At 47.5% G+C, this 21,858-nt stretch overlaps 2 protein-coding genes across 2 annotated transcripts in view; one reads left to right on the plus strand and one right to left on the minus strand.

The window, feature by feature from the left end:
* Nucleotides 1-7,748, plus strand: part of LOC144152425 (neprilysin-like) — a 42,151-nt gene extending 34,403 nt beyond the window's left edge. The window contains exons 6-7 of the mRNA XM_077683694.1: nt 4,795-5,046; nt 7,297-7,748. Of these exons, the coding sequence (XP_077539820.1) occupies nt 4,795-5,046; nt 7,297-7,557 (513 nt within the window). The 3' untranslated portion in view covers nt 7,558-7,748. The remainder of the gene's footprint in view (nt 1-4,794; nt 5,047-7,296) is intronic.
* LOC144151836 (uncharacterized) overlaps nt 1-21,858 on the minus strand; it is a 114,994-nt gene that overhangs the window by 44,641 nt on the left and 48,495 nt on the right. The window contains exons 11-12 of the mRNA XM_077683000.1: nt 20,952-21,065; nt 12,561-12,599 (exon numbers count right to left, since the gene is read on the minus strand). Of these exons, the coding sequence (XP_077539126.1) occupies nt 12,561-12,599; nt 20,952-21,065 (153 nt within the window). The remainder of the gene's footprint in view (nt 1-12,560; nt 12,600-20,951; nt 21,066-21,858) is intronic.

The raw sequence follows: 21,858 nt of genomic DNA on the forward strand, positions 1-21,858 counted from the left end.
ATCCCCGTTTCGGGCAGCCATGGCTGCGGTCTCGCTTTCGTCGTTCTTCCGTTACATCTGTGACTCATAGTCCACAGTAGTGTGTTTTCTTTCCGTTAGAGGGTGGTACGCGGTATGATCTATAGGGCTACATAAAAATGTTTGATCCATGATACCCAGGTAAGACGTCCACGGTGCAGCAACCTGAGTCGAGAGAATCCTCTTATGCTGCCTTTCTTGTCTACCTACGCTAACACTGAGCAACACGGCATTAAACCTTAATAGCATTTTGAACGCTACCTACGGAGAGTTCATCTACGAATATCAGCTATAGCAATCACAAAACAATACACACACCCTTCTGAGCAAACGCTTTAAAAGCAGGCGGCACTGCCGTCCTCACCCACGACCATTACGCACACGGGTTGTTCGCCACGCCCCAAATTTCTTTGGATTGTACTTGACGTTACTTTAAGGCTGCCTTTAAGCCCAGGCGTACAAGGTGTGACTTACTAGCACTGTTTATATACTTGATTTCTTATCGAATAAGACAGCTTGTGCGCAGATGAAGGGCGTCAGGGGCCTCCTTCAAATTATACCTCTGCTTCGTGGCACTGTTTATGCAGACGGGCTTGGCCTGGACAACTCCTCAGGGGAAGGACTGGAAAGAGGGGAAAGATCGGTGCTTCGTTCACACTCGTATAATATGCAGTACAGTGGGAACATATTGCCGCAAAGTCTGAGCTCCAGGTAGTATTGTGTAGAGGGAAGAGTAGATTTAATTGTATTGTGTCCGGAAACATGTTAGTTTGCAGTAGCCGCACTGTGTTGTCCAACGGTTAGTCAATGTCGGTTCCGTGAAAGTGGAGCTCCTCCGACGTTCTCTGTAACATTGTGTTTTCCTGGAAGGTCCAAACTGGGGTTGAACAGCGTCTCTCCCTCGTGGTCTGGTTGGGGGAGGGCGCGGACTCAAAAATGGGTAGTGTATTTCATCGACAGTGCGGGCCGCGGGAAAGAGGATTTTTGCGGAGGAGACGCTGTGCTGTTATAGAAACTGTGCCAGCTGCGTAGCTTCTGCATGCCACTTAAGACTCGATGATCGCCGTAAGGATCGTGCCGTGGGTTAGGGCGAAGGTGGTGGCTACTTGCTTTCGTTCCTGGATGGAGTCGGGCTTGAGTGCGAGACTGGTCGACGTCTTGACATGGCCGCCACAGCCACGGCCCTCAATTTAATGGTATGGGGCAGCATCTGTAAAAACTGCATGCTGTAAAGTGTTTCGGGTAAATTTTGTCCTGTGCCTCGACCATGGCTTCAAGGTAGCCTGTGTGTATATTTCTGGAATGGTTTAGGGCGTAAATGTTCTTTTTGACCTGCGATACTAGGATCTGTAGTTGCTTGCAACTCCGCACGTGTCATTTTATGTTGCTACGTACAGTCGACGATCTGTGGAAAGAATAATGATGGGAGTAACGCTTAAATAGAGGACACGAACGCCTTGGATTACGGAGCTAGCTGGGGTGGAAAATGTCCTGATTCAAAATAAGCGAACGAAGTGGAGTTTGGCTGGACATGTAATGCGGTGCCATGGAAACCTGCGGTCCAGCAGTGTAACGGAGTGGCTGCTGAGAGAAGGCACTAGCAGTAACGGAAGACCTATAACTCGTGGAAGGAAGAAACACGTGAAGTTTATGGATTAGAATGAATTCGGAGAGTTTCAGGTAGGAGCAGCTGAAAGTCAACGGGAGGCATTGCCACCCCGCCGCGAACATAAAATAGGCTTAGCAACGTGTGGGTTCGAGCTAGTTGGAGTGAAATTTCGCCTCTCCATCTTCTTGGCGAACTGATGGAGGCGAAATAGTGATGTTCTTTTGATGTGCGAGCCGAGAGGACGATCTCGACTCGCTCCGATGACTGACGACCGATGCTTGGAGCGGGTGAGGGATGAGGACTGCCTTCCTTGCTGGATATTAGGTTTATTTACATTATTTACATTACTACTCCAAGTATCTACATCAGGACAGAGTGACGGTTACATTGTCACTCTGCCCGCAGAGCCTGTTCGGCCGAGATCTATACTGAACTAGATCCCCTCTCGACCGACCCTCGACAAAACCCAACACTCCGGTTTTGATAGCAAAAACCCCGCCTCCAAAAAGGGGGCGTACAAGAAAGAGAGAAAAACCCTTTAAACAATTAATAGAAACCAATTGATTGGCCACAGGAACCAGCCAATCACACATGTGTCCCCACCTGCGGTCGCGTGACCCAACTCTCTCTCTTATGCACTCAAAGTGCGTCTCCTACGCACGCTGTTACACCCGGCCAGAAAATACAGGACATCTGCGGCCTAAAGTGAACCATCCATTACGTTCAGCGGGCGGCATCTGACAAACAACAGCCAAGCCGAGGGCCCGGAGCGGTCCCCGCGCGGCTGACCTCCCTCCGCGCGGCGCCTCCCGCGCGGCGGGACAATAGGGTTGCTAATTCCCTCCCAGACGAAGGGCGCCGCCGCCTGCCGCCAGTCCCCCCGGAAGACGCGCTTCAGGCCCACTCGGTGGTCTCCGAGGCGATTGACCCGTCAACGACCAATGCCGCCGCCGGAGTCGAAGATTTTCCAAACTTACACCGCCCGCGCTTTCAACACTAAGAGATACGATAATCTGGCTTCCCGTCAGCTTGTTATGCCGAATGACCCAGCCACCTCCGACGCGACAGAGGCACTCAGGCTAATCGCCCCCGTCTTTTGACACACAAAAGGACGGGCACAACACACGCTCTCCGCGGCTCCGAACTTGGCGTTCGTGCGGCTACATGAAAGGGACACCGGATCGTAGCTACCAGCGGAGGGGACGCCAATACATGAGCCACCGGCGGCCTTCATTAATTACATGCGGAGCCCGAACTTAACAGTTGGTAACCCATGAAGCGCTGAATATTTAGACAGGAAACGATAAGGACAGAGATGTGCGCTACAGAATTACAGCAAGAAGCGCATGTCTGTACTTTTCGTCCCGTGCCAGAATATTTGGCGCTTCAAAATGTTATAATAAAATAGGCTGCTGCTGATGATGATTATGAAGCGCAGTCGTCCTGCAGTGGACACGCCAAGTTTTAGTATATCGACTGCGAGGTGGGCCAGAATAGACTCATCGGCCGTCTTGTGAATGCTGCGATTGAGTGAGAGAGAGAAAGAGGGAGACTTTACCATCCCTTCCTCAAGAAATTTCACCAGCGCGAATGATTTCTCACATCAAAACTGTGTAAAAAGTTTGTCATAACCTTCGCTGAAAATGCGTCCAATCGACCTTCAAACCTTTAAAGACCCAATTCGCAAACGAAGAACGAACACGTCCGATGATTTTTCGCGCGCTAAGTAAACGCATCTACGAACGATCTAACTTTATACCTACGCGTGGTTTGTGAGACACAGGTATTCTATTGTACTCTTTCTTCATGATCAATGTGTGGATTGTCTTATCTGGAACCGTTCCATTTTCTGCGACTTTCAAGTAACCTTTTTGACACAGTGGAAGCCCGGTTTAACACGCGCGCCGCCTGCCCAGAGAATATATCACACTTTCTCGGCCCAAAACCGGTCTATGGGAACATGCATTAGTTTTTGTCGTTTCTTTTTGTTTTTGACGGGACGCCGTCGCTCTCACTAAGAAAGCTTTCGCTTTAAAAAAACTTTTATTCGATCCACAGTCACTGAGCTGTGCGAAGGCCAGCCGCGACTTCGGTAACTCTGCATACCAGGGCTTCCTGAATCACCTGGCTAGAGCTACCGAACGCCTCTCGCCATAGTTGGAAGCTGGAGATTTGCGGGACGGGAAATTAAACGTGTGGGCCATTGATTACTCCTGGGAATTCCTAAAGTATGCTTCTAGTATTATGGAATGGCTGCGTAAATTCTTTCGATGACTGCAGTGGGGTGTACTGTGCAAGGGGTAACGTGCGTTATTCGAGAGGGGACAAACGCTTGAGCGAGCCGATTTGTGCCCTGCTCCTTCATGCCGCGCTGTCTGTTGAAGAATCGGAGAATCATGTGTGATTTGTGCCATGAGTACTTCGGGTTGTCGCAAAGACGGTGTTGTTGGTATCCATTTGCATTGTCTGCGCGAGTATGGTGCAGTGGTTTCACGAGTAAAAGGTGCTGCAACCCCGTTCAATTTGAATTCTATACTAGTCCTTGGCTGTATCCCTCCGTCTGTCTAGTAGGAGCAGTGATATTTGCGAGACACAGGAAAGGACACAATCCATATTGCCTTCATGTACCTATCTCTAGCTGGAGAATGAGCAGGAGGCGACCGGACGATGCTAAACCAAAAGCAATTGTAATATATTTGGTGTGCCAGCCATGCTTTGTACTGGGAACCTTGTCGAGTCGCTTGGGACGATCGAATCTTGAAAAACAACGGGGATAGTAGTGAGCCGTGAGAAGTCTCACTGTATCCCAGGTTGCTGAAGTGTGAGAAGATACTTTACTCCAAGCACTGTTAATTGTGGCCACAGGAGGTCCACAATGTCGCCATATATCCAGGGTTCGTAAACCGTTCCGAACGCGGGCGTAGGACTGCAGCGCGCGCCCCGTTCTTGAAAGCCCCCCTGATGTCCAGAACAAGGATGGCTCTTAGGGAGCGGTGATGGGCTCGATTGAGAATGTCTTCCCTGAGTTGAACCAGCGCATCTTTTGTTCCCTTTCGGGCACCCAGCATTGCCCTTAAAATCGCAATTTCTACCCATACTCAGAAACCGTGCGTTGTTTATATTCCCCCCTAACGTCGTGGATGGTTCATATTCTGCTTTAAATCCAGTTACCTCGCGTGGCGACCAAGGTTATTGCCGCCCTCTTTGCTGGCATTCACCACGCCAACTTCCCGCCCGGCAAGCTCACCTGGTCCGTTGACACCAAGCTCGGCTACCACGACGTGCAGAAGTGCCTGCAGCGACACTACGCGGCGGCGGCCGTCGACCGAATCCGCACAGACAAGACGACTCACTTCGACGTGATGGACAGCATGGCTCTGCTGCCGGCCTTCAAGCTCTTCCTCAAGCACGTGAACCAGGTCAGTCACCAGCCATCCGACCAGCATATATTGTCGTCAGGGGGTGGGGGATAAGGAACACAATACACTTTTGGGCACATTTCTGCTTTCTTTTCGTCCGTTACGGTGTGTGCATATGGCACCAACGAATATAGTGGATTAGCTTTATGTGCACAGAAATCGCGCCCGCAAATGCATGCGCTTAGCATGTGATATCTGCAGGGCCATGCGAAGCCACGTCTCGCACGCGACCTTTTGAAGGCCTCACGAGCCGGAGAAGACGCGGGCCCGGTGTGAAGAGAAGAAAGGAACGAAAATCAGTTAAAGCCGCTGGTTGCTGTGCTGAAAGTGCTTGCCAAAATCGATTTTAGAAAGTAGCATTGGCGCAAATAACACTCCTGTTAAACGCGCCCACCTAAGTACACTTACGACGAGTGTGCTCGCCTAAAATTCAAATCGGTCATTGTCTGACAACTAGCACGAAGGCCACCCGCCAATAACCTACGAGTGGGTCACACAAGCTATGCGGGTACAGACTTAAGGTTGTTTCCACATACTTTGCCCAGTAGCTTCATCAGCAGGGATCACAAAATTGTGAAAAATGACACGAAACAGCGAATGCTTCGATGACTGTAGTGAGGGTAAAGAATAATCATGGGCTTGGTTCTGCTTTCTTTAAAGAAAAGAGACATGGCGACGCAAAACAAGAAAATGTCATGCCGTATGACTACACGGATAGCGCAGGGTGATTGATACAATAATGTGGCCATTTTCTGCGTTTTTCGCGCAGATGGTTTTTTGTGGCATTGCGATTGCGTTCCTGTTTCTCCTCTTTGTTTTATAATCAGCGTTCGTTGGTGGGTTTTCTCCGAAGAGTATACGCTGTCTCGATTCGCTGCGCAGTGGATAACAGGGAAAAGATTACTAGTATCGCTGTTCCGTCACAGTCCTGAGAGTCTTTCTGTTGACCCGTGCGACGTGCTGATAGCTATTTTGTGTGTGCTGTGTAGCGTTGTACTTTTTTCTATATATACTTCTTTTTGCTGTTTTCTCTCCCTTCGCAATAATACTATGTGAAGCGCAGACTGTTGTAGTGTGCAGCTTGTTTTTTTTAACTTGCTCGTGCCTTTGAAACGGCAGTGACCGGGGAGAACATTAATTCTCGGAACTCTAGGGGTTTATGCAATTCACAGAATTTATTGAACACGAGAAAGCAGGGAACGATTGGAAATGTGCACAGATCCTAGGTGTGCACTCAGGTCCTCTGCACTTCTGTCATCCCGTGTTTTTCTCGCTTGTATTAATAATGCTACAATGAAAATGCCGTGTTAGCCAATTTACCAGAGACGCCGACCGAATCAGGGCACAACGTTCGCTGACTTTGTGCCCTGGGGGGTGGGGGAGAGGGGGGGGGGGCATTCAAGCCTCAGACTGCAGCAGGGGGTGTTTGCGGGTGGGTATGTTGCCGTCGCTGCCAAAACGGGAAATCGTGAATCGGTTGTGAGCTTCTGCCGTTATTGTCATCGTCATTCGCCAATCCCTTCGAATGAATATGTGACCAGTTGACACGCCATTCGAAATTGCGTACTGAAAAGCTACGAACTTGTCAGCGGTTTACCTGCATTTCGGCAGCTTTATGAAGCCAGCCTGGCACACACGTTATGTGGAAGTAAAGTCAGGGAAGCCGTAATGCTTTCACATTGAAATCACGTACGGAAACTGACGTGTAGCTCCAAAGCCGTGCCCCGCCCTGCGTAGGCGTTGAGTGGGCACCCAACCTACATGATACCGTGTGTCCCAAGGTTTGCTTTTTGTACCTGCCACTGACGCCAACTGTCATCGTTATGAGACAAACCCCTTGTGTATGTCACCGGTCAGAAGGCCTTTAAGAGTTCCACATTGAGCAGCTCCGAATGTTTATTATGGTAGCTTCATAGAACGTAGTATCGTCCTGTGGACGTTCCTACTACGCTTTCACCGTGCTCCCTAAAGAGAGCCCAGTGAGGTCCGGCGTCCGGTAGGTAAAAATGCAGACGGTAAATTTGCAAGACAACTACCGTAATACATTTAGCTAGTGCAACGGCATTCATTTGTGTTAGCATGATTGGCACGCCTTATAAATAACACACCCGGATTATGATGAATGAAGTGAATTTTCTCTAACCTAACTGACCCAGAATGTTGTGTTTCGACCGTTTTCCACCACACGACCCCCAAAAGATGTGTCCTGTGAGTGATTAGCATGTCCAACCATTGCGGCGCATTGTGCAGGTGAACATCGAGGACTACGGCCTGCTGACCGGCCTGAACATCACGGTGAAGCAGCTCTTCTACATCCTGTACACCAAGGGAATGTGCGAGACGATGGATGCGGCGCGGCTCAAGGAGCAGTCCGAGGAGTCACTCTTCCACGTCCCGCCCGAGCGCGTCAACGGAGCGCTGAGGAACTCCTTCCGCTTCCCCACTTTCTGGGAGTGCGCCAGTGACTCGCCCATGAACCCGAACCAGAAGTGCACCATATGGACCTCGTAGCGTACATTAAATGCACACCGCCAATGCCTTTTATTGGCCGATGTTGTCGTTATGAAGCAAAACGAAACCTTGTGTATGCAGCGGGCTGTTTTAAAGTGGCACACAAGCATTCGTGCAGCGCGCAGTTTATGAGCTTGACATTCACGACTACCTAAGAAAGAACCCCTAAATATCAGAAGGTGACTGCTCCGCTCGCGCTCGCTGGGAACCCTAATCTCTCTTCCGTATTCGTCACCAAAATAAAGCCCGCCTGTGAAATAATAAGGCACAATGCGGACACCCTGATGGTTCGGTAGTCGCTCCTTCTGACTGCGTCGATGTCATGAATTAGTCTTTTTCGACTGTCTTCACTCACGAAGCCGACACCAACATTCCATCTCTGCCGTATAGAAACTTTCCAGATATGCCACTTATTACTGCTACGAGCGAAGGAATCATGAAAATAATCGACAAGCTTAAGTTGTCGAGTGCCCCTGGTCCAGATAACATACCCGCTAAAATTTTGAAAAGCACAAAACTAATCGCTAGTCATATCTTACAAATCATTTTTAACCAATCTCTAGACACCGGTGTCACTCCGAAAGACTGGAAAATAAGTAAGGTTACCCCTGTACCCAAATCCGGAAACCGTTCAGACCCCTCAAACTATCGTCCAATCTCACTAACATGCATCGCTTGCAAGCTGCTAGAACACGTAATACACTCACATCGCAACCCATTTGGACCTAAATTCCTTCTTTTTTCGTAACCAGCACGGGTTCCGGCGGAGATTTTTGTGTGAGACGCAGCTGTACGAATTTACTACCGATCTTCATTCCAACTTAGACTACTCCTTTCAAACCGATGTAGTATACCTTGACTTTTCAAAAGCCTTCGATCATGTCACCCATCGCCCTCTGCTAACTAAACTTTCCTCTCTCAGCGTTGACCCGTTCATTATATCCTGGATTAAAAATTTCCTTACTGATATGGTCCAATTTACTGTTGCCGCGAATCACCAATCAACTTACGTCAATGTAATATCCGGTGTTCCGCGAGGACCCGTACTTGGGCCCCTTTTAGTTCTAGTATTTAAATGACATTCCAGACGAAATTTCATCAACCATCCCCTGTTCGTAGACGACTGCGTACGTTACGCCGCATTTCAAGTAGCACTGACCAATATATTCCTCAGAATGGCTTATCTAACATACAGAAATGGTGTTCACGATGGCTCATGCAACTTGATGCAAGTCATGCAAGTTTCGTGCAAGCACAGTAACTTTTCCTTCCAGTATTTCGTAATCTAAATTCTTAACCCAGACTGACTCGTACCGATACCTTGGCGTAGTCATATCAAGCAATCTAACGTGGTCCAATCACATACAACTAACCGCAGTCTCGGCTAAATCACTTGGCTATATCAAACAATCCCTAACCTCCTGTCCCCTCCAAATTCGAAACCTGCCTAATGAAACTTTCACGCGTACTAAACTGACACATGCATCGGCTATTTGGAGCCCTCACCAAAATTGCTTGATCGATTCACTTGAATCAATTCAGAATTGTGCCGCTATATTTATTTCTTCACAGTACAACCCGCGCTCTGAACCTCCCCGCCCTCAAAATCCGCCGTAAACTTTCTCGACTCTGCCGTTTACACGAACTTTTTTTATAATTTCCCTTCACAACGGAATACAGTCCTCCGTCTGTACATAGCCTGTTATCATACTTAATCAACAATTCCCTCTCACTCCTTTTTCCCCCGGCGAGACCTGTGCCCTCTACCGAGAGGCAAAACTTCGCCCTGTAAATATTTTCATGTTAATAAACACTCTCTCTCTCTCGCTCTTGCCCGGTCATCGCGTCGCCCCTTTAACTCGTTAAGTATACAGCGCCTACATGGGTCAACTAACGCTTTTAATCAATCTTTTTTACCTACAGCCATAGAAGATTGTAATAACCTGCACGAAACCATAGTCAACGAACGTGGCCCCTTAGTATTCAAACAGTTAATCGTAAATTATTACAGTTGTTAGTTTCTTTTTTATTGTTGCAGTTCTATCATGTATATATGTATTTGCAAATGTTGCTGACATTTCATTATGAAGTGGCCACACGTGTATGTCTGTACAATCTACCATCACCCATTGTGGAATTTTTTTACTTGCCCTCCCCTTATGTAAAACCCGGAAGGGGCTCTTAAGGAAACAATAAATTATGATGACGATGATAGTTATACCTAAAACTGCGCATACGGGCGGGGCGAGGAAGAGAAAAGGCAGGATGGGCGCCCGTCCTGTCACTTTTTTTTTTCTTGTCCCGTCCGTATGAGCAGTTTTAAGAATAAGTGTGAGGAACCAACTATCCCAACATGCTTTACTGATGATGATGATGGTGATGATGATCAGTAGTACGTTTATTGGCCAATATCACCGCTAGCAGTTTTTTTTTTTTTTCAAATACACCTTACCACTTAACAGTTGGACCTCACTGGACAGCATTATCCTAACAAGCGAAACATTCGGTTGGCGCAAGTTTAAGTGCGCACAGACTTTCGTAAAAGTAAGTAAACAAATGAGTAAAAACACTTCCTGAAAACATGTAGCGCAAAAACATTCTGTTGGTTATAGTACTTCACCAATTTACAATTGTTTCCACTGTAATTATTCCGAATTAATTTAGAGAAATTTTGTATTTCATATATATTAGGCATACTACGTGAGCACTCGTACAACGTACCTGACCCCCAGACTATACCCGAAACCATGCGAAACTCCCAAATGAGATGTCTATACTGCATTGCCCCTGAGCAGCAAAGGTACTTCTTGTATAGCCTGGATGATTAGCCTGAATACATAAGCGCACACAAATAGAATTCAAATATTGCATTTAGGATAATAAAAAAAATTCTTCAGAAACTCAGAAAATTGTCTACTAATGCGTAGCATTCTTATGCCGGTTGTCTCGAGTGTTCTTTACAGCAGTTTTTAAAGTTCTTTACAGCACATTTTTTTGGTTTTTCAAAATCCTGCCCGACCAACAATTATCGCCATTTACGCTATTATAACAATTAATGTGGAACTTCTGCGAAATCTGCCTTATTGTGGAAATGCATGGCGTTACACAATTCGCCATTTTTCGTAATTTTTTTTTGTATTTTCCCTAATTCTTCAGTTTTTCAAAATTTCGTTCGACCAACTGTCTCCATTTAAGCTATTATACGATTACAGGAGGAACTATCGCTGAATCTGCATTATTGTGGAAATGCAGGGCGTTACACGGTTCGTCGTTTTCCGTCATTTTTATTATTTTATTTTTTATTTTTCCAAAACTTCGTGCGACCAGTTAACTTTATTTACGCTATTATAACGATTACCGGTGGCGCGCCCGCAATACCTGCATTTTTGTGAAAATGCAGGGCGTTGCACGGTCCTGGCTGTGGGGGTACTCGGCGAAGGATGCTCCGCCTTAATAAATTGCCTCGGTTACAAATTTCGACGTAGAGCGCTGATTTACGGCATTGAACCGGAATCAATCGTCCAGCAATTCATTCTTTTATTTTCATAAAGAAAAACAGTTCTTTGGGACGAAATACCGCCGTCGGGAGTAGGGCGCCAGCGCGCCATTGCAGCCAGACCAGCCAGACCACTGGCCACGCACAGCACCCTGGCTGACGGTCTTAGTACTATATCAATCATGCGCATTCATCGTCCCTTCAAAATGACGTCGTCCAAGCCATCTATTCTTCACTGAATAGTATCCAGTTATTATTCAGTACTTGTAGATGTTGCCTCTTTTCAATTTCCTTGTTTATGCGTAAAACCGGCCGAATGGAGCCTCCAAATTTGATTACTGAAGCTTTTCTGCTTCTCATGATCACAGGATTTTGGTAATGCAGATTTCGGCGTTACAGAAGCAATAGCCCTTTTTACTGGTTTAACTCACCTCCTTATATGGAGACCACCGCTCGATGGCCATGCGAGCTCCAATGTACCCACATTTCTTTTATGAGTCAAGAAGAATATTTACACGATAGGTGCCGATGATCATCTTGTGTGAACGTCGAAAAACAAGGCGATAAATAAGGCTTTTGCAATAATGAAAAGAGCCCAACGAAATCGTCTTGAAGACAGCTGTTCAAGCTCGGAAGATATGCTTTTGCCGCATTTCTCCCTATCACGAGAAAAATACCCCGAAGAGGTGGCGCGCCAATGTGAGGAGCTCTGGTCATGACCCACCGACGTCATGGTTCGCGCCCCCTAGCCCTGTTTGCAGTGCTTTGCCAAGGGCCTGTGTTCACCTTCTCGCTTCCTTGAATTCCGTGTCAAATGTGTCGGCCAGAGTGAACTTCATAACATACGTTGCGTACCGGGAACCCAAGGGTGCCTATTTGCGAGAACGCACTTAGTGTTTTCGCAAAAAACGGTGCGAACGTTGCTACTAATGGAAAGCGACGGCGACGTGCGGATGCGCGGTGGAGATGTTGGGGTGTTAATGGTGGCTGTGAAGTGGGTGGACGTAAGCAGCCCCGCCACAATAGTGCCAACGTCAGCGGTACCACAAAAGCAATTCTGCTAACGTGTTCGCGAAGAAGTGTTTGGCAATCAAGAGGAATGACTTCCAAACATTACCCAGTGTCTACTCGCATGGCGTCGTGTGACCATGGCGAAATTTTTAGTTGGAACAACCCGCATCCGCTATTATCCTCCTCCACACAATGATATTTATCTGTACAGACAATCGCGGGACTTTTGTATTTATGCGTACGTGGTGACGCTGAGAAGTTACAGGGCAACGGACACCACCTCAAATTTATGTACAGAACCGCCAGCGATCGCGAAGTGCTCTTCGGCGGGCTTTCATAAAGTCTTGCGAAGAAATTCAACAATGATGTTTGCTAATGCTTCTGTAGACGGACAACTCCTTCCCACCGATATTATGTACGTCTTCAACGTTATTTTCAACGTTGTTTCCGGGGTTGGCTCCACCCACCAACAAAGAAACAATTCTGGACATCTTACCTCAGTCACCGTAGAACGCCGTCGAATGCACTCCCCGACCTGATGAAAACGGAGAGGATAAAGTAAGTGACATTTATATTGTAAAGAAGAAAGCACTGCGCGAACCTGTGGTGAAGTATACTGTTTTTGGCATGCCCTGTACGTATCAAACGGAATTACTTTATAAAATCCTTTTCGAGCACCATTTGCTCGCCGGACGGGTGCATTTGGCGAACGGATCTTGAAATCACGTTAACCTTACTTCCCTCGCACGTGGTAAAGCAGTGTAACGACATTGACCACTCAAATATTAGATTATTTTTCATAATGTCTCCCAAAAACGTATCAAACTGGTGCCTCGGCACCGTATCACAGCCGTCAACCATTCACGTTACTACTTGTTATTCGGTCCCGTATATCGCAAGAAGCGGACCACGCGTGCACGATGAGCAGGAGGCAGTCGATCGCCTGTTAATTATCGCCCTTCGGCCTCAAAGCGCATGCCGTGATGATGTCTTTGTTCAAAACCGATTCCTTGACTGTCTTGAAGTTGAATAAAATTTATGCGTCAAACCGGCTATTTTTGTTCAAGGCGACAAAGCAAAGCTGGGCCAGTTGGGCCTCAAAACCTAAAAAAAAATTCTGCAGATGATGATGATGATGAATAAATCTTTATTTGTAAAGCTGGTGCAGATGTTAGGGCACCCGCCCGGTGGGGGGAAGCACAAATTTAGGAGAATTGTCTAACAATGCCTACCATTCTTATTCCGCTGATTTTGAGTGTGAGTTCTTTGCAGATATTTTTTTTTAATCCTGTTCGACCAATTATCTCCATTTACGCTATTATAACGATACAGTGGAACTTTTGCAAAATCTGCATTTTTGTGGAAATGCAGGACGTTACACGGTTCGCCAGTGTTAGTATTTTTGTATTTTTTTATTCGTAAGTTTTTGAGAATTTAGTCCAGCCAATTGTCCCCATTTACGCTATTACAACGATTACAGGTCGGACTTTCACGAAGTCAGCATTATTGCGGAAACGCAGGGCGTTATACAGTTCGCCTTTTTCCGTAATTTTTTTATATCTTTCTTATTTTTTAGTTTTTCGAAATTTCGTTCCACCAATCATCTCCATTTACGCTATTATAACGATTGCAGGTGAAACTTTTGCGAAATCTTCATTATACTGGAGATGCCATGTTTTATACCCTTCGCCATTTCTCGTAATTTTTTTTATTTCTTATTTTTTAGCTTTTCAAAATTTTGATCGACCAATTATCTTAATTTAGATTATACTGAAACTTTCTCGAAATCTGCATTATTGTAAAAATGCAGGGCGTTACACGGTTCGCCATTTTTCGTAATATCTTTTAATTTATTTTTATTTTTAGTTTTTCAAAACTTCGTGCGACTAATTACCTTACGCTGTTATAACGATTACAGGTGGAACTTCCGCGATATCTGAATTTTGTGGAAATGCAGGGTGTGTTACACGGTCCTGGCTGGAGCGGGGGGCGGGGGGTTTCGGCAACGAAGGCTACGCTTTAAAAATATGCTGCAGTGGTCCCAGGGGCGACGCTCAATGAGTCGTTTTGCTAGAGCACACGTCCTGTCCGCCAAGGGTTATGTTGTTGACTTGTTCCTTTTTCTCTTGTAGCTTGTTATTGACATTGTACTAGAGTTTTGTAATGGGGACTAAATAAATTCCTTCCCATAATTTTATTTCCAATTCCGATTGTATCATGAGTGTAGGCGCTTGCGACATCATTTCGACTGTCACGTAAATAGCACGATTTCTCGTCCGTAACCAAATCAATATTTCTCTGCATTTTTAGATGTAAGATTTTTCTAGAGGATAAAAACTGTTGTTTGAAATAAATGGTGTTTGAATAAAGATTTAGTTGAAAAGCTAGGACGAACCTACCTAAAAAACTATTAAGATGCCGAAAGAAAATACTCTCTGTTTTCTAGAACCCCAAAATGCTAAAAGGCGTATGTTTGGCGGGCACGAACTCCGAGTAGCAAAAATACAATGAAAATCGAGAAAGACATGTTCTAAGGCTTTAAAAAATTGCCTCCATCTCCCCGCGAGGGAACCCCGGTGTGATGCGGCGCATCTGGGGGTTCAATTGGCGTTTCCATCGGGTTGATTCTCTACATCGCGTGAAACGTATTGTGAACGCGTAGGATGCCTTCCACCACATACGGATGTTCTCATACACGAGACGATGGAGGCAATCTTACATTTTCATGCACATGCATACGCGAAATGAGAGAGTACACGTGTTTTAGCGGCCACCACCCAGCGCGATACCCGCTTTATATTCACAGCGCTTGAAGGAGAGGAGACCGCGGAGGAGAGTCGCGCATGCGCGCACATGCGCACCGGAGCAGCTGTTAACGCAGCGTTAACGCAGCGAATCGCGCGCCAACCAAGCGCGCCAGCTGTCGTTATGCTGATGCGCCGGAGTGAGAGTGTTGCACACAGCTGTGGGAGAGGCGAACGGAGGAGGGCTGCGGACGGACACCGCCGCCGCCGACGACGAAGCAGGAGGAACATGCCTCAGAGCAAGAGATGCGCCGAATCTAAGATATCAACGTCATCGTCGTAGTTGCCGTTGCCACTGATTGTCAAGCCGCTCCTGAGTTCAAACATTTCCGGGTTCTCTGCATAAACGAATACTTTTTTCTTAGTGCGTTGTGGATATCACCAGTACATTACAAAATGGATTATCGTAAAATGTAGTAGCGAAAGCACAACCTGCGACTATTTTGAATTTTGTTCAGTTGCTACGAAGCTGCAGCAAGCCAGAAAAGAAAAAAAGGGTGGCCTTTTCCTTGAATCATCACTATTTCCTCTCCCCTTTTCCCAATCCCGCCCCTTCGTAGCGGGCGGTACATTGAGACTATTCGGAAGAGCTGTCTCTTCTGCGCTCTTTGCCCTCAGCACTCTTTGCGCTCAGTTGCGTAGTTCGGAACTACGCCAAAGGACGCATCTGCAAAGAAGCTTTGCAGGTGCTACGCAATGCACGTCTAGAAGGCCCAAGAACGGTTCGAGTGAAGTGGATCCCGGCGCATGCGGGCAAGGACGTGTCGAGTAAGAACGCAAACCACAACGAGACGGCACACGCGGAGGCGCGAGCACTAGCTCACCAACCGCGCCCCCGCAACTGACCGTCCAACGTGGTTTGGTGCTAAGGACCGAATGACCGACTATGGCGAAATCCCCAAAGCCTACCGCCTGGCTCGGAGGACCTTCCCACCTCCGGACCCGGGGTTGAGCAGGGCGGAGGCAGTGCTACTAGGGCAGCTTCAAACCGGGTCCCTACCCACCCCGGCTCTGATGCACCGAATGTATCCGGAAGCATACCCTACTGCCGTGTGCCAGCTCTGCTGCAGGGAGACTGCAGACCAGAAACACATCTTATGGAACTGTGTCACGAGCCCAATGGAAGCGAGGTCAAGAACCATCCCGCCACGGCTTGCAGAAGCCGCAAGGAGCTACACCTACGAAAATCAACACTGGGCCGTCCAGCAGGTCCTGCGGGCGCTCGCAAGGCATGAGACTCGCGAGTCGGCAACGGCGAGCTCACGTCTCGGATGAGTAGCCACCAGGACGACGCCGAGGCCCGCGTCGCGGCGCGTAAAAACGTCGTTCTGCCGGCTTAAATAAAGTTTAATCAATCCAATCGGCCTTGAGCCATTAAAATTCGTGCATAGTCATCATCATCGTCGTCATCATCATCATAATTCGGTAGAATATTTAAAATACCGCGAATATCAGTTGTGAGCCTCAAGCTCAAAATGCGCTGAAAAGGTGGCGGGGGTTCAACCACTGAAAGCGCGGCATGGTTAAGCATTTGCAACAATCTTAAACGGCTTCCTCCACCTGCGAGTTGAAAAAAGCCCTGGACTTTTAAATGTAAAGAATCGAAACAAACATCTGACGATTTCGTAGGTCTAGCCATCGACCGAGAAGGTTGTTACTTTTGGCGGATCTAGTTTCCTTCACACAACACTTTCCTTTGGAGCTGTATTGGAAGGTAAAGGGCTTCATAAGAGGCGAAAACTAAGAGCTGTGAGAGGCCCGTGTCGATATCAGAAAAGGAGATTAAAAATCCCTGGCCATCTCCACTAAAGTGAAACATTGGGAGGGGCGAAGCATGCAATGTATAAGTGTATTCTTGGTACCTTGGCGTTTTTTGTTTTTTTTTTCAATGGAGATGAAACCAGTGGAGGGTACAGGTATACAGCTTTGCTATAAAAGACTCTCGTCTTTCACCAGTCTTCTCATTTGGGCTCAATAAAGTATTTTCTCTCTCTCTCTCTCTCTCTCTCTCTCTCTCTCTCTCTCTTGTCTTTGAAGCACGAAGCTCTGTAGCTCGAGGCGTAAACGAGTGTCACGGTGATTTGTTTTTATGACGCCTAACGTTCTAGCGCGAGGCATAAACGAGTTTCCCAGTGTTTTACTGCCGTGACTACATGAGACAACGATTAAGACGACGACCACAGACGCCAACAGCCCCAGCCCCTAAAGGGCTTTGCTCCTAAAAGTGTTCTCTCCAGCTCCATTTAGCTTTTCCGTGTGATCCCCATGCGCAAAAACTATATACGACGACTGGTTCAACGATCCCATGGCTACCACTGGACTGTCAGCGTCATTTCAAGACCGTTAAGGCCAGAGTAGGAACTCTTACTGTTAGGAACTCTTGACCCGACTAGCTAAAGTTGGTGTCCCGTGTCGCAAAGGTGCGGCCGCGTTGTGGCCACGCAGAATTTATCGTGTCACGATTGGGACTAACTACCTGGGCGTGCGCTTAGCTTCAAAACGTCCGAGTCTGGTGAGAAGTCAAAAGCTCACAAATCCGAAAGGTGTGATGTTGGCGGATGCCGCTCGTACAGGAGAATCGGCCGAACTGACAGCCAATTGAAATGCCTTGTCCGAAATGAAATATGAAGAGTCACTTCGTGTACGTCAGTGAGACATGCACAGGACACGGGGGGGGGGGGGGATGTTTAAACAAATGTTACAAATAAAGCCCAAGCAATGACCATATTTTATTCATTTTTACATTTTGTTATATACAATTATCAGCATTAATTCTAACTTTGGTTCCGTATAAACAAAAAGTTGTTTACAACTTTCATCTCAAATCTAGAGAGAGCACGTCAGATATTGTGTACACTAGATAGACACCTTTTGGCGACGATGATATCCTTAAATAGCTTTTAAGCTAGCCGTCATACGTGTGCTTCTTGCCGCCTCGCGCGCGTTTTAAAATAAAGCAGAATTCTAGTGGGACGCCAGCTATCGAGAATCCGTGACAAACGATAAACAAGCTATGATTGTCGAGGAATGTCAAACATGGCAACAGCTTAATAAAGGGTATTGGTGGTTCTAATACTTGTTGAGTTACTTCTTTTGAATATTAACGAAGAAACACACCCGTTGAACTATTCCATACAAATGGAATGCCAAAACTTGTTCAGGGAAAAAAATATTGTGGTCAATGTTTTGGGGGCCCGTAAAGGTTTCGCCCTGCCCGGTTATTTTATATCGAGTTTTTTGTTTCCACCCATTCATTTTCGCCAACAAAGAAGAGTCCTTGAACTTATTTCGTCGCGTGTAACAACTGTGCAGTTGCGAATTATATAATAGGAAAGCTTTCAGTGGCGCAGGGAGAGAGAGAGAGAAAGAGAGAGAGAGAGAGAGAGAGAGAGAGAGAGAGAGAGAGAGAGAGAGAGACAGACAGACAGACAGACAGACAGACAGACAGACAGATTTAATGAATGGAAGAAAAACACAGAGAGGTCGGCCGGAATGTACAGCCGACCTGCTACTCTGTGTGGGGCTGGGGTAAGGGGAAGGAAGGAAGGAAGGAAGGAAGGAAGGAAGGAAGGAAGGAAGGAAGGAAGGAAGGAAGGAAGGAAACTTTATTTTCCTAAGCCCCCTTAGTCCAGGGCGCCGTCTTTGGAAGCTGTGGCCGTGGCTTCCTCCGCTCTGGACGTCAGCAGGAGCTGTGTCGCAGCGCTGGGGTCAGCCAGACTTGCCTTCATCATCATCATCATCATCATCATCATCACCAGCCTATCTACGCCCACTGCAGGGCAAAGGCCTCTCCCATTATTCTCCAATTACCTCGGTCCTGTGCCAACTGTGACCAATTTATCCCCGCAAACTTCTTGATCTCATCTGCCCATCTAACTTTCTGCCGCCCCCTGCAACGCTTGCCTTCTCTAGGGATCCACTCTGTTACCCTTAATGACCAGCGGTTATCTTGCCTTCGCATTACAAGCCCTGCCCACGTCCATTTCTTCTTCTTAATTTCTACTAATATGTCTTTAACACCAGTTTGCTCTCTGACCCACTCCGCTCTCTTCTTGTCCCTTAATGTTACACCTATCATTTTCCGCTCCATTGCCCGCTGAGTCGTTCTCAATTTAAGTTGAACCCTCTTAGTGAGCCTCCAAGTTTCTGCCCCGTAGGTGAGTACCGGTAAGATGCAGCTGTCATACACTTTCTTCTTCAGCGACAATGGTAGGCTGCTATTCATTATCTGAGAATGTCTGCCATATGCACCCCACCCCATTCTGATCCTTCTAATTATCTCTGCCTCATGGTTGGGATCTGGGGTCACAACTTGGCCTAAGTAGATATATTCGCTTACCACTTCCACTGCCTCGCCACCTATCTCAAACTGCTGTGCTGTCCCGAGATTATTGATCATTACTTTAGTTTTCTGCATATTAATTTTCAGGCCCACGGTTCTACTGTGTTCGCCCAGTGCGGAAAGCATGCTTTGCAATTCGTCCCCCGAGTTACTTACAGGATGCCTTACAGGATGCCAGAGTTGGATTTGGGATGCGAGTCAACTTTGGATGTCGATCACAGGCCCATATTGTGTGCAATATGTTTGGGTAACCTCCGCAGAACGAGCGAGTAGGGGTGCCAAGTTGTGAAAGCGATGAATGAGATATTCAGTGGGTAATGTGTTAGTCTGTACCTGTCGGAGGAGGACGGACTGCCGCCTTGTGAGTGTACGATGTGGGGAGGAAAAGAGCCCAGATAGAGAGGGTGGTAGGTGTGATGATGGAGATTTTTTTTTAATTGCGACAGTATGCCCTTTGGCATAAGTTCCTACAGGTACAAGTTTGCACCCGTTTCCCGGATGAAGTCCAGAAGACAGCGGTGGTGGGGCCCCCACAGCCATCGCTGAAGATCGGGGGGTCTCCCCGGATGCAGGCCTGTGCCGCGAAGGTGCCGGGATCTCGCTGCACTCAGTGAAGGGCACGTCCATAGCAGGTGGTTGGTGTCGGCTTCTTCGGCAGGAGCCGTACAGAAGTGGCAGGTCGTGGAAAACGGGGCATGGTATCGCGGTGGCCACGCCCGGGTTACCACAGGAGAGAGGGCCACCCCAACTCGTAGTCTACGCAGCAGGACCTCCTCCCAGCGAGCGAGCCCACTGGGAAGGTCTGTTCCACACGGTGGGATGAGAGCACGTGTGGCGCGACGCAGATCTTCCTTTAGTTGGACAAGTTGGTCATGTGGGTCAGTTGTCAGCAAGGGCAGGGGCCGTGGAACCGACGTAACGTGACAGAAACTATCCGCCGCAATATGAGCGGTGATAGTATTACGCCGTATCCACGACAGTCGGAGAGGGCAGGGCCACGTGTCCAGCAGGTCATGAATGTCTCTTGAGACAGACGAGTTGGAGGCTACACGTCGCAAATCCCGTATGGCCGCCGTTGAGTCCGTGTACATGTGTGCCGTAAAACTTCCAGGAGCTTCAAGAAGTGCCGGTAGGAGAGCTTGCAGTCCGTCCCGGATGGCTGTAAGCTCCGCCAGCATAGAAGGCCAGGTGCGGAGTGTTTCATATGCACAGTTTTGGTTTGCTTCTGGATGAGAGGGGCATACGATCGCTGTAGTTAAAACGCCGTCTTGGGCCCCAGCATCCACAAATGCCTTCACAACCTGGGGCAGGTTCGCAGTCGCTAGTAATGGCACACCCGCGGATTGCTCGACTGCGTTTCCCATCGACAGACTGTGGAGTCGAATGAGAGCATGATGGACATGGAGGTGATAGTATAAGTATAAGGGACTTCATGCTGCCATATAATGATTACGGGCGAAGTACGCCTACGTTTTCAACTTAGACAGTGGACTTTCTACGTTTCAGTAAAAATTAGAACTACGCCATTCTATAAGCCTTCGTATAGATAAATCATGGCATAATTTGTTTTCTGATACAGTCATTATTACGCATGCTTAAAGGCGATCTTTACATGTTATTTCGCAAAAAAAACGTAGAAAACCAAGGTGATGTTTTGGCGATGGCGCGTAAGATGTATTCGCCGCTGTGTGTTCTCTGTACAGGAACACCAGTTTCACTTATGTTGCGGCCGGCGACGTACCTGACGAGCTACCGCGTTTCGCAGACGCAGGGCCTCTGTGTCCTGGAACTTCTTTCCGCCGTGTCCTGCATGAGCTGGGGACCGACAGGATACGCTCATTTCCCCCTTCTCGTCCTGCAGGAGGTAGAAGACGGCACGTTTAATTGGAAAGGATGTTACACAGACTGGCCAAGTATCATTGTGATCATCATTATCTACAGCCTATTTCTGCCAACTGCAGGACTGAGTCCTCTCCCGGACACTTCCATGCCTCCAAGTCTAGAATTTTCGTACCAAGCAAGACTCTCAAGAAAAAAATTTAGCCGTCATTGTAACCACCACAAACCTCACCGATAAAGGCAGCAAATTGCAGCAGTTCCGTTCTGCATCCAGGTGAATTACAAAAGAAGCTTTTTTTCTTCAACATAGAAACGGAGCTTCCAGCGCCCAAGTTAGTTGGCCTTAGGAGCCCACCCTGCATCAAGTAGAAGTATCTCAGTGTCAAGTTTTCGTCGCTCTCACCAGGAAAGAAGGCGCCCGAAATTTCTTTTTTCTACGTCTACAAACGTTCTGCTTAGTGGACAATCACCTTTTGTGACGTGTAATTCGTATTCAGGCACAGTATTTTGCCTACAAAATATATCACTGCTGCATCCTATGGTTCCTCCGAAACACGTAACCTGCTTGTTTGTTTGAGGTCGCTTTTTTCTTCTACCGTGCTTCTGTAAACTGAACCGTGCTTGCTATTCCCTCCCCCCTCTCTCCCCCTAACCCTCCGAAGGTATGTTGATCGACGTCTCCCGTCCTTGGTACGAATCGCCCGGCCTGTCCTTATTGCTGAAAAAGCGGGGAAATTTCCCATTCAAGCTACCCGCCAGTTCAATAGCATTTCGTCTTCATTCAGCCCGTTCATACGGATTAGCAAAAC

This window comes from Haemaphysalis longicornis, unplaced genomic scaffold (assembly GCF_048455015.1).
Source record: "Haemaphysalis longicornis isolate Haplotype H1 unplaced genomic scaffold, Haemaphysalis longicornis Haplotype H1 scaffold_9, whole genome shotgun sequence".
NCBI classification, from domain to species: Eukaryota; Metazoa; Arthropoda; class Arachnida; order Ixodida; family Ixodidae; genus Haemaphysalis; species Haemaphysalis longicornis.